This window comes from Podarcis erhardii (assembly GCF_964252035.2).
Source record: "Podarcis erhardii genome assembly, chromosome: 13".
Classification (NCBI taxonomy): Eukaryota; Metazoa; Chordata; class Lepidosauria; order Squamata; family Lacertidae; genus Podarcis; species Podarcis erhardii.
In genome coordinates, this window is record NC_138502.1 from 53,517,036 (window position 1) to 53,529,865 (window position 12,830).

General features: G+C 44.7%; 1 protein-coding gene across 2 annotated transcripts in view; it reads right to left on the reverse strand.

The window, feature by feature from the left end:
• Positions 1-7,969, reverse strand: part of SSH1 (slingshot protein phosphatase 1) — a 61,167-nt gene extending 53,198 nt beyond the window's left edge. Inside the window, exons 1-2 of one of the 2 annotated variants that reach the window (XM_081836504.1) lie at positions 7,484-7,969; positions 3,119-3,159 (exon numbers count right to left, since the gene is read on the reverse strand). In XM_081836504.1, coding sequence (XP_081692630.1) covers positions 3,119-3,159; positions 7,484-7,552 — 110 coding nt within the window. In that variant the 5' untranslated portion in view covers positions 7,553-7,969. Of the gene's footprint in view, positions 1-3,118; positions 3,160-7,002; positions 7,157-7,483 lie in introns of those variants that run through there. The other variant, XM_081836506.1, reaches the window with a different exon arrangement.
• Between the last annotated feature and the right edge of the window lie 4,861 nt (positions 7,970-12,830).

The following is a 12,830-nucleotide window of genomic DNA, read 5'->3' on the forward strand; positions in this document are numbered from 1 at the left end:
TTATGGAACTGGAAAGTTTTGGAACTGAAAGTTCTTTGTTTTCCTGTTCCACACCCTGAAAACTGTATTGATAGATTAATATATATAGACACAGCCGTACCTTGGAAGTCGAACAGAATCTGTTCCGGAAGTCTGTTCAACTTCCAAAACGTTTGGAAACCAAAGCGCGGCTTCTGATTGGCTTCAGGAAGCTCCTGTAGCCAATCGGAAGCTGTGGAAGCCCAATCGGACATTTGGCTTCCAAAAATAGTTCGCAAACTGGAACAATCACTTCCGGGTGTACGGCATTCAGGAGCCAAAACATTCAAAAATTAAGGTGTTCAAAAACCAAGGTACGACTGTATATATACACAAATGTACACCCTTCAATCATATTCCCAGGGTCATATATGCAAAGAAGAAAGCAATTAAAATGTAAATACTGGCTAAGAACCGCAAGCCTGGTTTGCACATCACTTTAAAGCTATGGTTTATAGTAAACATGCTGAACATGTGCTTCACCCCTTTCCCACTCCTTCAGCATGCCAGGAAGAAAGGAACCAAATACTGGCTTTGCATTAAGTGCAAATCAGGGCTCATTATTTGTTTCCCCCAAACAAACCTTGCCGTACTGCTCATGTTTCCTTTCAGGTGGAAACAAACCACAACCGCTGGTTTACACATCACACAAAGCCAGTCTTTGGTTTGTTTCTTCCCTGGCATGCTGAAGGAAGAAAGGAAGGGAGCAAATCACCTTAAACCACAACTTATTTTAAACTATGGATTAAAGTGCCATGTGAACTGTGCCACAAAAACATAAAAGCAGCAAAAGACAGGCAACAGGATTAAAATTATATCCAAAAATCTGGAGGAAATGAAGTGGTCTTTGCTTGGCACTCAAGGGATCAGCAAAGGGAGACTCTATGCAGAATGGTCTAAACACCTGAGGCACCAGCACCAGGAAGCCAATCACCTTACCTCAGAGGCTGTCAACTGAAGACACTAATGTACAGGTACATATGGAATCAGGTGGCCCTTCAAGTATGCTAGTCCCAAGGCAGGAAGAGTTTTAAAGGTAAATCAAATCCCCCCTTTTGTATTGTGCCTATTAGCTTGTAAGCATGAAAGAAGATACTGGCCTGTTTTCTTAGCTTCACACAGTGCAAAGAAAATCTTAGGTACTTTATGAACAACGCCGCTTATGTCTCAGAGGCACAAATGGGAATTCCAGAATACATCATCAGCTCTGAGACTGGCAGCCAGTGCAGAGCCTCTGGCTTGACCAGGTCTGGTATTAATCCCAGGAGCTTCTGCTCTTGCATGTTCAACAGAACAGGTTAAAAAAACATAAAAACCTGTTGCTCTTCTAGCTCCAACGCAAAAATTTTATCTAGTTCCAGTTAGAAAGCTTCTTCCCAGGTCTGGATTCAAGTACAACCAGCGACAGTCCAGGCCCTGCCCTGATACAGTCTGCATATGAAGCCACACAGCCTGGAGAAACAGCCAAGATGCACCTTGTTCTCTCTCAAGCTGGACCACGGGTCCCTGGCAGGTGGAAACTATCACTGATAACCCCAAACACCAGGCAGATATCCTAACAAATAACACAGACAGTCACAGGCTTACACACAGCCATGCTGTAAAAATTACCAAATTAATTTGGAAGTGCACAAAGTCCGCTGGCTGTTAGTATCACATCTGAGGTACAACTGACCCATGTATAAGTTGTACAACCAAAGAGAAAATTGATGCAAAGCAAGAAAGACTCACAAGGCACTAAAGGACATCCTAGAGGAGAAGACAGAGAAGGAAGCTATGCCATCAGAGCTAAAACCTCTGCCCTTAATATGTAGATTATTTCCTTAAGTATTATGTGTGCATGGGCATGTATTTTTCACAGAATCATCAAATTTGAGGGGACGTCAAGAGTAGTCCAGCCCCCTGAATCCCTGACAGGTGGCCATCCAGTCTCTCTTTAAAAACCTTCAGTGAAGGAGAGTCCACTAACTTCTGAGCATGACAGTTCCACTATCACACAGCTGTTACCCTCAGAAAGTTCTTCCTAATGCTTAGTCTTTTAATTGAATCAATTGCTTTGGTCTTGCCCTCCGCAGCAGCAGAAAACAAGCTGGCTCCATCTTGGCAGGAGGGTGCTCTGTTTGTCCTGGCCCAGTGTAGAAACCAAACTGGCTGCCATGGAAGTACCCACTGCATTTTCACACAGGCCACAGAGGATGGTGAGCCCCCTCCGGAGAGTACCGAATGGAAACCAAGAGGGCTTGCAGTGGAAGAACAGACTGCTGTGCCCCTTTGCCACCATCCCATTCAGTTTCTGAGCTAGACAAGCTAACATTCTGTACACCCAGCACTGAATCATGGCAGGCTTGCAGCAGGTAGACAGAGAGATCTGCTCCTCTGCTGCCGAACAGCTGCATTTCCATGCTGGCCACAGATAAGGCCCTTCCTACATGGCCAACACAGAAAGAAAGTGAACTAGTGTAGGAGACAGGGAGCACTCCATATAAATTCTATCAGCCCATTGGGATTCTAACCTGCATTTTTATTTTTATTTTTGAGGCTGAAAGGTAGTAACTTTTTTGGGGGGGGGGTGGCTAACTTAAAAGACTGCAGTAATACATCCACTTATTTCCTGGGGATGCAACTAGCTCAGACACAATTCAAATGCAACATTGCATGTGTAAGGAAATGTGCCATAGCAAGATTCCAGTTTCACATTTAAATTGGGCTCTGAGCTGTTACACATGAAACATTAGCAAGTGTAGTGCATTAGTCACAGATCCCTCCATGCCTCTGCACCAGTGAAACAACTTGGGTTTAAATGAGAAATATGGAAGACCACCAAGGTATGTTTTTCCTAAATGCCCCATGTCACATTTAATATTGGGCCTCACTCGTATCCAAGGTTCACATGGAAGAAATGGCAGTAATAGACCAATGAACATGGGGTGGGTAAGAGGGACCCAGCCAGCAGCAGTTTCCATCCACCTGGAAATTGGAACATTCTCCCCAGTCCTTCACACAGAATCAAGACCTTATATGGGATCACATAAACCAGCGAGGGGGGCAGGGGATGCCAGAAACAACTTTTGGAGCAAGGGTTTAAATAGCTCATGCTTACCTCAGGTTCAGTTTGCGGTCGTCATCACTGCCAACCTCCAGCTGAAGGGGAAAGAGCAAGAAGCATTAAGCATTAAAGGCTCAAAATAATATGATTCAAAAGGTTTTCGTGCAAGTTTTAAAAATAGCTTCAATAAAATAATAGCATGCATACATTTATTGCCTTATCACATGCTTTCTCCAAGGAGCTTAAGAGGGGCATATATGCCACCCCTTCCCCATTTCCCCCCAACAACCCTGAGAGGTAGGTTAGGGAGACAGAGAAGCCAGGTCACCCAAGCAAACTTCATGAGTGACTGAAGTGCCGAGTTCACAACCTCAGCACAACATCACACTGGCTTTGTTGCTTCATTTAATAATATGAAAAGGGAAATAATATGTTACAGGTTTCAGGGGACAAGGACTAGATCTTTGCCTCTCTTTTAGGGCTGAAAGCTATAATCACAAGTGTTTAATGGTTACTGTATTTGTAAAAAACCCAATAAAAATGTGTTGGTTTCCCCCCAAAAAAGCTTTAATCACCAGATTAACCTAATGAAGATAACAGGAAAAAGAGAGAGAGGCTAAAAGATTGAGGTTGAATCTTGACAAGACAGAAGTACAGTGGTACCTCGGGTTACATACGCTTCAGATTACAGATGCTTCAGGTTAGACTCGGCTAAGCCAGAAATAGCACCTTGGGTTAAGAACTTTGCTTCAGGATGAGAACAGAAATTGCGCGGCAGCAGCGTGAGGCCCCATTAGCTAAAGTAGTACCTCAGGTTAAGAACAGTTAAGGGACCTCCAGAATGAATTAAGTTCTTAACCCGAGGTACCACTGTGCTGTTTTGGGGGGACAGGGGGCAAACAGGTGTGGAGGACTCCCTGGTCCTGAATGGGGTAACTGTGCCCCTGCAGGACCAGGTGCGCAGCCTGGGAGTCATTTTGGACTCACAGCTGACCATGGAGGCGCAGGTCATTTCTGTGTCCAGGGCAGCTGTCTATCAGCTCCATCTGGTACGCAGACTGAGACCCTACCTGCCCGCAGACTGTCTCACCAGAGTGGTGCATGCTTTGGATGCTCTCACTTTGACTACTGCAATGCACTCTATGTGGGACTACCTTTGAAGGTGACCTGGAAACAACAACTAATCCTGAATGCGGCAGCTAGACTGGTGACTGGGAGTGGCCGCGAAGACCATATAACACTGGTCCTGAAAGGTATACATTGGCTCCCAACATGTTTCCGAGCACAATTCAAAGTGTTGGTGCTGACCTTTAAAGCTCTAAATGGCCTCGGCCCAGTATACGTGAAGGAGCATACCCACCCCCTATCGTTCTGCCCGGACATTGAGGTCCAGCTCCAAGGGCCTTCTGGCAGTTCCCTCCCTGCAAGAAGTGAGGTTACAGGGAACCAGGCAAAGGGCCTTCTCGGTGGTGGCACCTGCCTGTGGAACACCCTCCCATCAGATGTCAAGGAAATAAACATCTATCTAACTTTTAGAAGACATCTGAAGGCAGCCCTGTTTAGGGAAGTTTTTAATGTTTGATCATAGAATCCTAGAATCATAGAGTTGGAAGAGACCACAAGGGCCATCGAGTCCAACCCCCTGCCAAGCAGGAAACACCATCAGAGCACTCCTGACATATGGTGGTCAAGCCTCTGCTTAAAGACCTCCAAAGAAGGAGACTCCACCACACTCCTTGGCAGCAAATTCCACTGTCAAACAGCTCTTACTGTCAGGAAGTTCTTCCTAATGTTTAGGTGGAATCTTCTTTCTTGTAGTTTGGATCCATTGCTCCGTGTCCACTTCTCTGGAGCAGCAGAAAACAACCTTTCTCCCTCCTCTATGTGACATCCTTTTATATATTTGAACATGGCTATCATATCACCCTTTAACCTCCTCTTCTCCAGGCTAAACATGCCCAGCTCCCTTAGCTGTTCCTCATAAGGCATCGTTTCCAGGCCTTTGACCATTTTGGTTGCCCTCCTCTGGACACGTTCCAGTTTGTCCGTGTACTTCTTGAACTGTGGTGCCCAGAACTGGACACAGTACTCCAGGTGAGGTCTGACTAGAGCAGAATACAGTGGCACTATTACTTCCCTTGATCTAGATGCTATACTCCTATTGATGCAGCCCAGAATTGCACTGGCTTTTTTAGCTGCCGCGTCACACTGTTGGCTCATGTCAAGTTTGTGGTCAACCAAGACTCCTAGATCCTTTTCACATGTACTGCTCTCAAGCCAGGTGTCACCCATCTTGTATTTGTGCCTCTCATTTTTTTTGCCCAAATGCAATACTTTACATTTCTCACTGTTAAAATTCATCTTGTTTGTTTTGACCCAGTTCTCTAATCTGTCAAGGTCGTTTTGAAGTGTGATCCTGTCCTCTGGGGTGTTAGCCACCCCTCCCAGTTTGGTGTCATCTGCAAATTTGATCAGGATGCCCATGTTTTGTTGTGTTTTTAATATTCTGTTGGGAGCTCCCATAGTGACTGGGGAAATCCAGCCAGATGGGCGGGGTATAATTAATAGATAAATAAATACTACTACTACTACTACTACTATTATCATTATTATTATTATTATTATGGTGTCTTACTGGAATAGGGAAACAAATATAGGTGAAAAGGAAACAAATATAGATGGCCTTTCCTAAGTGGCAGCCTGTGTTTTGATTTCATAGGTTTCCTAACGCTAGCTGGTTCCAAAGAATGGTCTTAAGGCACAGGAGGCCGCTAGTTGCTGACGTCAACAGGACTGGGGCTGGTCAGTGCCTGCAAACCACATGCAACCAATATGAATGTATTATTAAGGAAATCTTCATTTAATATTTCAAAAAGGCACCTATATGGAGGTTTGGTTATATGCACTTTAAAATTTTACAGATGAACCAATTCAGAGCTTTAGAAAGCAGCTATATATCATTTCATTCCAGTTATGTTTTTATCCTCCTCTGATCAAAGCAAGCTGTCTAAAAAACACATGTTGTCTTTTGGAATCCAATCACTAGGCTGCTCTAAATAAAATCCAATCACTAGGATACTTTGAATGACAGATGAGAGGCAAGAGGTGCTCATGAAGGGTGCTCCCCCACCCCTGCCAGCCTCTTACACAATAGGCAACCTAAAGATAGCAGAGAAGAAACATGAATGAGTTGCAACAAACCCAACACACCACTCACAAGCACAGAAATTTAATCCCAATAACTTCAATCAGGATTATTCCCAATATACTACTGTGTAAATGGGATCACAATGAGTTCGTGTTTTTCTCTCAGCAAAACTGCCAAATGTAGGGCATTTAAAACTGAAGCTCTGTACACTGGTGGAAACATTTTAAATGCTCACACTAAGCATGGACTCCTATGCACACTCACCCTGAAAGTAAGGCCCATTGAACACAGTGGGAGATACTTCTGAGGAAACATGCACAGATTGCACTGATGAAAACCACAGATCAAGCTCAACAAGCAGGCAAGTCTTTTCCTTGTTGAAGGTAGACTAGCACCAAAGCTAACCATGGAATGCAACCATACAAATTTTTGGGGGCATGAAGAACATTTCAGCTATTCAGGAGCCACCCGGAGATGGGGGGAGGGGGGAGATCAACCAGATCCTGGATGTGGAAAATGAGTTTTTTAACCTGAAAGCTTGGATCTGAGAATATCCCACAACCCACACAATACAGTGGCAGGTGGCAGATCAGGTGAATAAGCCCAAGCGTGTAGAATATGGTGGGTGCATTTTGGGTCTCAGGGTGGTGGACTTGCTCTAGAGAACCAGGTGAGATTCGGTTCTTCTCTGGTCTATCCCACTCACTCCACATCGCCTCCCATGGGCCAAATTTCGGTTCTAAGCTGTTCAAGGCATCCCTTGGCTGGCCAGTTAACTACAGCGACTTACACGGGCTAAGCCTCACAAGTAGAAAATGAGCTCTCTAGGCTAGAAATTTCTCTCCCCATTTCTGGCTTTGTTTTCTACTTCCAGGCAAGTTTTAAGGGTGTCTGGAAATAAAAATAAAAACATTTCACAACGTCACAGTAAATACGACATCCTCCGGCTTCGTTAGGAAGCGGCGCGATCCCTCGCGCCCATCAACTTCTCGAAGGGCTGCCATACACTACAAGCAGATCGCCCAGGCCCGGCGAAGGCGCCTCGGGGCTGCCGCGAGAGCTTCGGCCCCGAATGGCTTCCCAGCGAGCGGCCTGGGGGCCAGAGAGGAGGGCGAGGGGCAGCGAGGGGAGGCCGGGCCGGGCCGGGCGAAGCGAGGCCACGCTGCGCGGAGGGGCTGCTCGGGGCCCCCCGGCTCCGGCCAAGGCGGGCCACGCTGCGGAGAGGCCGAGGAGCCCCGGCGGCGGCGCCGGCCGAAGGAGGAGCCCCTCACCTCGCTGGTGCTGGCCGAGGAGGAGGCGGCGCTGGGGGTGGGCGAGCGCTGCAGGGTCACCAGCGCCATGGCGGCGGCGGCGGCGGCGGCGGCGGAGCCTCCTCCTCCTCCTCCTCCTCTTCTTCTTCTTCTTCTTGGTCCTCCTGCTCCTCCCGCGGCGGCTTCCCAGGCGAGGCCTCCGCTGCCTCCTCCTGCCGCCTCCTGCCGCCGCCGCCGCCTCCGCCTCCTCCTCTGGCGGGCGGAGCAGCGCAGGCGGCGCCCGGGATCCGCGAGGCGGAGAGAAGGACTGACACGCAGGAGGGGGGAGAGACGCCGCAGGGCTTTTATTGGATATTTGCTTGGGAATACCTTTTATTTCTCTTTCAATGCCAAGTCGTGAAAAGATTTTTATTTTTATTACGTATATGGGAAGTTGTGAGAGGATTCCGGCCCCCCCCCCGAGAATATGCGAGGGGATTTTTGTTTTATTTTTGTCCTTTTTTTAATAGGAAACCTGACAGTTTACAGATAAAAAGAAGAACACTTAAACAGCTATAGACATATATTTTACTTTATGGGGATATATGAAAGGATTTCATTTTTAATTTTTTGCTTCACTGGGATAGCTGAAAGTATTTTTATTTCATTTTTATTTCATAGGAACGTGAAAGGAATTTTATTTTATTTCTAATTTTTATGGAAATAGGTGAAAAGATTTTAATGTTATTTTTATTGAATTTTTTTATTGAAGTAAGAAAAATTAGAAAAGCATACATCACAGGAACTAATATATAATAATAATAAACCCACCAAAAGTGACCCCAACAATAAAAATCCCCACCTCAACCACTTGTTTCTTTTTAAAAAATATCCTTTTTTAAAAAAATAATATTTATTAAGATTTTGGAAATTACAAAAAGAAAAAAGAAAAGTTAAACATAGAAAAACAAACAAAAACAAAAACACTACATAAAACATTAAATTAACAAAACAAAACAAAAACAATTAAAAACACTTCCAATATTTTCAATCTTAACTTTCATACACTTGTTTCATTGACTTCCTCAATGCCTCCCTTTTTGTATTCCACTTCAATTAACTATTTCAGCAAGTCCTTTCCATCTTCATCTATTTTCTGTCTTATAATTAATTTTAACATATTAGAACCTAGTTTTTTCCCCTTTTAATGCATTAACAATCTATCTATACCTAGTTCCTTCTAACATTTCTGCCAAAGCCATATAACTTTATTCCACCTTTTTTCTAAAGCTCCTTAATTTTACAGTATTTCTGTAAATAATCTTTAAATTTTTTCCAATCTTCCTCCACCGACTCTTCTCCCTGGTCTCGGATTCTGCCAGTCATTTCCGCCAATTCCATGTAGTCCAACAACTTCATCTGCCATTCTTCCCGGGTGGGTAAATCTTGTGTCTTCCAATACTTTGTGATGAGTATTCTTGCTGCTGTTGTCGCATACATAAAGAAAGTTCTGTCCTTCTTTGCCACCAATTGGCCGACCATGCCCAGGAGAAAGGCCTCTGGTTTCTTCAAGAAGGTATATTTAAATACCTTTTTCATTTCATTATAAATCATCTCCCAGAATGTCTTAATCCTTGGGCATGTCCACCAAAGGTGAAAGAATGTACCTTCAGTCTCATTACATTTCCAACATTTATTTTCAGGCAAGTGATAGATCTTTGCAAGCTTGACTGGTGTCATGTACCACCTGTAAATCATTTTCATTAAATTCTCTCTTAGGGCATTACATGCCGTAAATTTCATACCTGTGGTCCATAACTGTTCCCAGTCAGCCATCATAATGCTATGTCCAACATTTTGTGCCCATTTAATCATAGCAGATTTCACCGTTTCGTCCTGTTTCTTTTTAAAAAATATCCTTTAAGGCTAGGAAGAATGCACCAGATTACAATCATAGGATTGTAGAATTGTGGAGTTGGAAGGGACCCCAATGGTCCAAGCCCCTGCAGTGCAGGAATCTCAGCTATAGCATCCAGGACACAGGTGGCCGTCCAACCTCTGCTTAAAGACCTTCAAGGCAGGAGAGTCCACAGCCTCCCAAAGGAGACCGTTCCACTGTTGAACAGCTCTTGCTGTCAGAAAGTTCTTCCTGATGTTTAGTCAAAATCTCCTTTCTTGTAAATTGAATCCATTGGTTTGAGTCCTTCCCTCCAAAGCAGGAGAAAACAAGCTTGTTCCCTCTTCCATGTGGCAGGATATTTGAAGATGGCTCTCCTATCTCCTCTTAGTCTCCTCTTTTCCAGGTAACATTAACTTGGTGTGTCAATATAATTTGTTCACATTCTACATAAAAATGCATTGAAAGCTCAGTCGAATACTACTGTTAGCTCCCTTTAACCCGCTTGATTACCCAGAGAAGGTTAAAGTGCAGTACAGTAATTGGTCTCAAGAACCTGCCCCCAATGAGTTTGTAGTTGCACAGATTGTGCACATTGTACAGAATGCCACAGCAACACCGTCCGTGCCAAGAGGGCTGGGCATCTACAGCTGCATGCACACCACACCAAAGGCAGATACAAAGGAGCTGCTGGGCTGTGAAAGTGTGAGGGGCCTGCAATGCTAAAAGCAAGAGACAGGCAAGTAATAGAGTAATTAATGTAATCGGCTTTGCTGAGTCTCCATAAAGTCCTTAGCCACTGAGGTCCTCAGGTGACCGACTTTCCTCCCTCATCCCAAAGGAGATAACTGATGGCAGAGACTCACCTGCGGGATTCACCTCTAAGGGCTGTAGCGATTGCAGCTAGTTGGGTTGAGGAGTTTCCCACAAACAAGCCCAAATGCCTAGCATTTATTAAACTTGTTAGCCACCCTTTTTACCAGTGTAACTCAAAGCAACTTACAACAATACTGTAAATAAATAACACATACATTAAAACACATACAGCTCTTTATGCACCCGCCCTGTCCATGCACACAGACCTCATCTGGTCTCATGGTTCTGTTTCCTGGTCAAAGAACAGTGACAGAATGCTGGGAACAGACTTTTAAAAATACATAGTTGTTTGGTTCATTCTTGGATACAAGAAAAGTTAAGGTAACCTATGAGGTGAATATAAATCTATTGCATAAACAAAACAACTTTAAAATGATAATATTATAAAAGCTATCATAGCTCAGTTGCCAGTAGAGTCATCCCCATATGCAATGATGAAAACAAGCTGAATACGTGTACCATATTGGCCTGAATATAAGCCGCACTTTCCCCCCCAAATTCTGACCATGAAAAGTTAAAGTGTGGCTTATATTTGTGACCTTATGGTACACAACAAGGAGCACAGGGCAAACAGTGCCAGGAGCTTGGCAAAGCGTCGCCCACCCCGCACATAGTCCCTCGTCCTCTCCCCAAGGCCGGGAAGGGGGAGAGCGAGGAAGGGGAAAGGCCACTGGCAACACAGCATGGCTCCCCCACCCACCCAATATGAAGCCAGGAGCAGTGAGGAATGGAGCGGCTTATATTCAGATATTTTTTCTTTCTCCCCCCCCCCCCTCCAATTTTAAAGGTGCGGCTTATATTTAGGCCAATACGGTAGTTGTACAAATCAATGAAAATAAAATAGCATGCAATTGTATTTCCCAAAGCCAGCTTGTACAGCCAGACATTTCAATGAATAAGCCTTATTCAGTGGTGGATAATTGATACAGAACACCAACTGGAGCATGAATCCTGAAGGTATAGGTATAGCAATTTTGATGATGTGCTGTGGTCAGATATAGCAGCCTCACATAACACACATTACAGTAATCTAGCCTAGAGGTTATCAACACATGGACCACATATAGGGGTCAGGCTATCCCTGTCCAGGAACAGCCATAGCTTGCGAACCAGACAAAGCTGATGAAAAGCACTGCTAGCCACAGATGACACTTGGGCCCCTAGTGACCAAGATGTATCCTGGGGTCCAGCTATGCCCTTGCTCCCTCAGAAGGAGTGCAGCCCCATCCAGAACAGGCAGCTTCCCATTTTCCCAAACATGGGAACCGTCCACCCAAAGAGCCTCTGTCTTCCCAGGATTCAAGCACAATTGATTGGCCCTCACTGCATGTAGACAATGGTCCAGAGCTTTGGCAGCCTCTCCTGATTCAGATGTTACAAACAAGTAAAGCTGTGTGTCATCAGCATCCTGGTGACACATTGCTCCAAAACTCCTGATGACTGCTCTCAAAGGCTTCATATACAGTGGTACCTCAGGTTAAGTATTTAATTCGTTCCGGAGGTCCATTCTTAACCTGAAACTGTTCTTAACCTGAAGCACCACTTTAGCTAATGGGGCCTCCCACTGCCGCCACACGATTTCTGTTCTTATCCTGAAGCAAAGTTCTTAACCCGAGGTACTATTTCTGGGTTAGCTGAGTCTGTAACCTGAAGCGTATGTAACCTGAGGCATATGTAACCCGAGGTACCATTGTAGGTGTTACAGAGCACTGGGGAGAGAACAGTACAACTGCCAGGGGGCTCAGGAACACTCACCCACTGCTACTTTCTGGACATGTCCCTGGAGATACAAACTGAATCACTGCAATACAGTACCTTATTTATAATACGTATCCCCTAAATCAGTCCAGGAGGACACCATGGTCAATGGCATCAAAGGGTACTGAGAAATTGACTTCCGGGTAGCCGCACTATGGCGGACAGCTCTGTCAGACCTGACTTCACAGAGCGTCAGGGGGCAGTGCTAAGATGAAGCACCCCTCCAAAAAGCACCCCTCAGAGGGTTGTCTGAGGTGTTGAGAGGTCGTGCAATCCGTGAACAGCGGCGCCAAAACTCCGATCCTTGCCCCAGTGCCGAAGGGCGCCAGGAGTGGGGGGGGGGGGGGGTGGAGCGATGGAAGCCGGCAGATCAGGTGAAAACGCAACTCTGGAAATGAAGTCATGGGATATGTTCAAGAGATATTTACAAAAATGTAACAGTGATATAACATCTATGGCAGCGTTCGACCCTTGTGACCCTTGTGTAAAGTAAATATTAAGAAATAAGGAAAAATGGTACAACATGTTGTAAGAAAGTATTAGAAAATATATTAAGAGGAAGCTAATAATTAGTACATTCAATATTACAAACGTTAATTACATTGGGAAATGATGGGAATTTTACTTTATTTTATTTTATCTTATTTTATCTTAGTTTAGTTAGAAAATATGTGGAAAGAGTAATTTAATATTTAACTGCAAATTTATGTAAGGTTATTTTTTCTTTGTATGTGTGGATTTAAGATACTCTCTGGTATCTATGGACATGGGTGGCGCTGTGGGTTAAACCACAGAGCCTAGGACGTGCCGATCAGAAGTTAAGTTTGATTTATTACGGCCATTGGCCCATATCTAAAA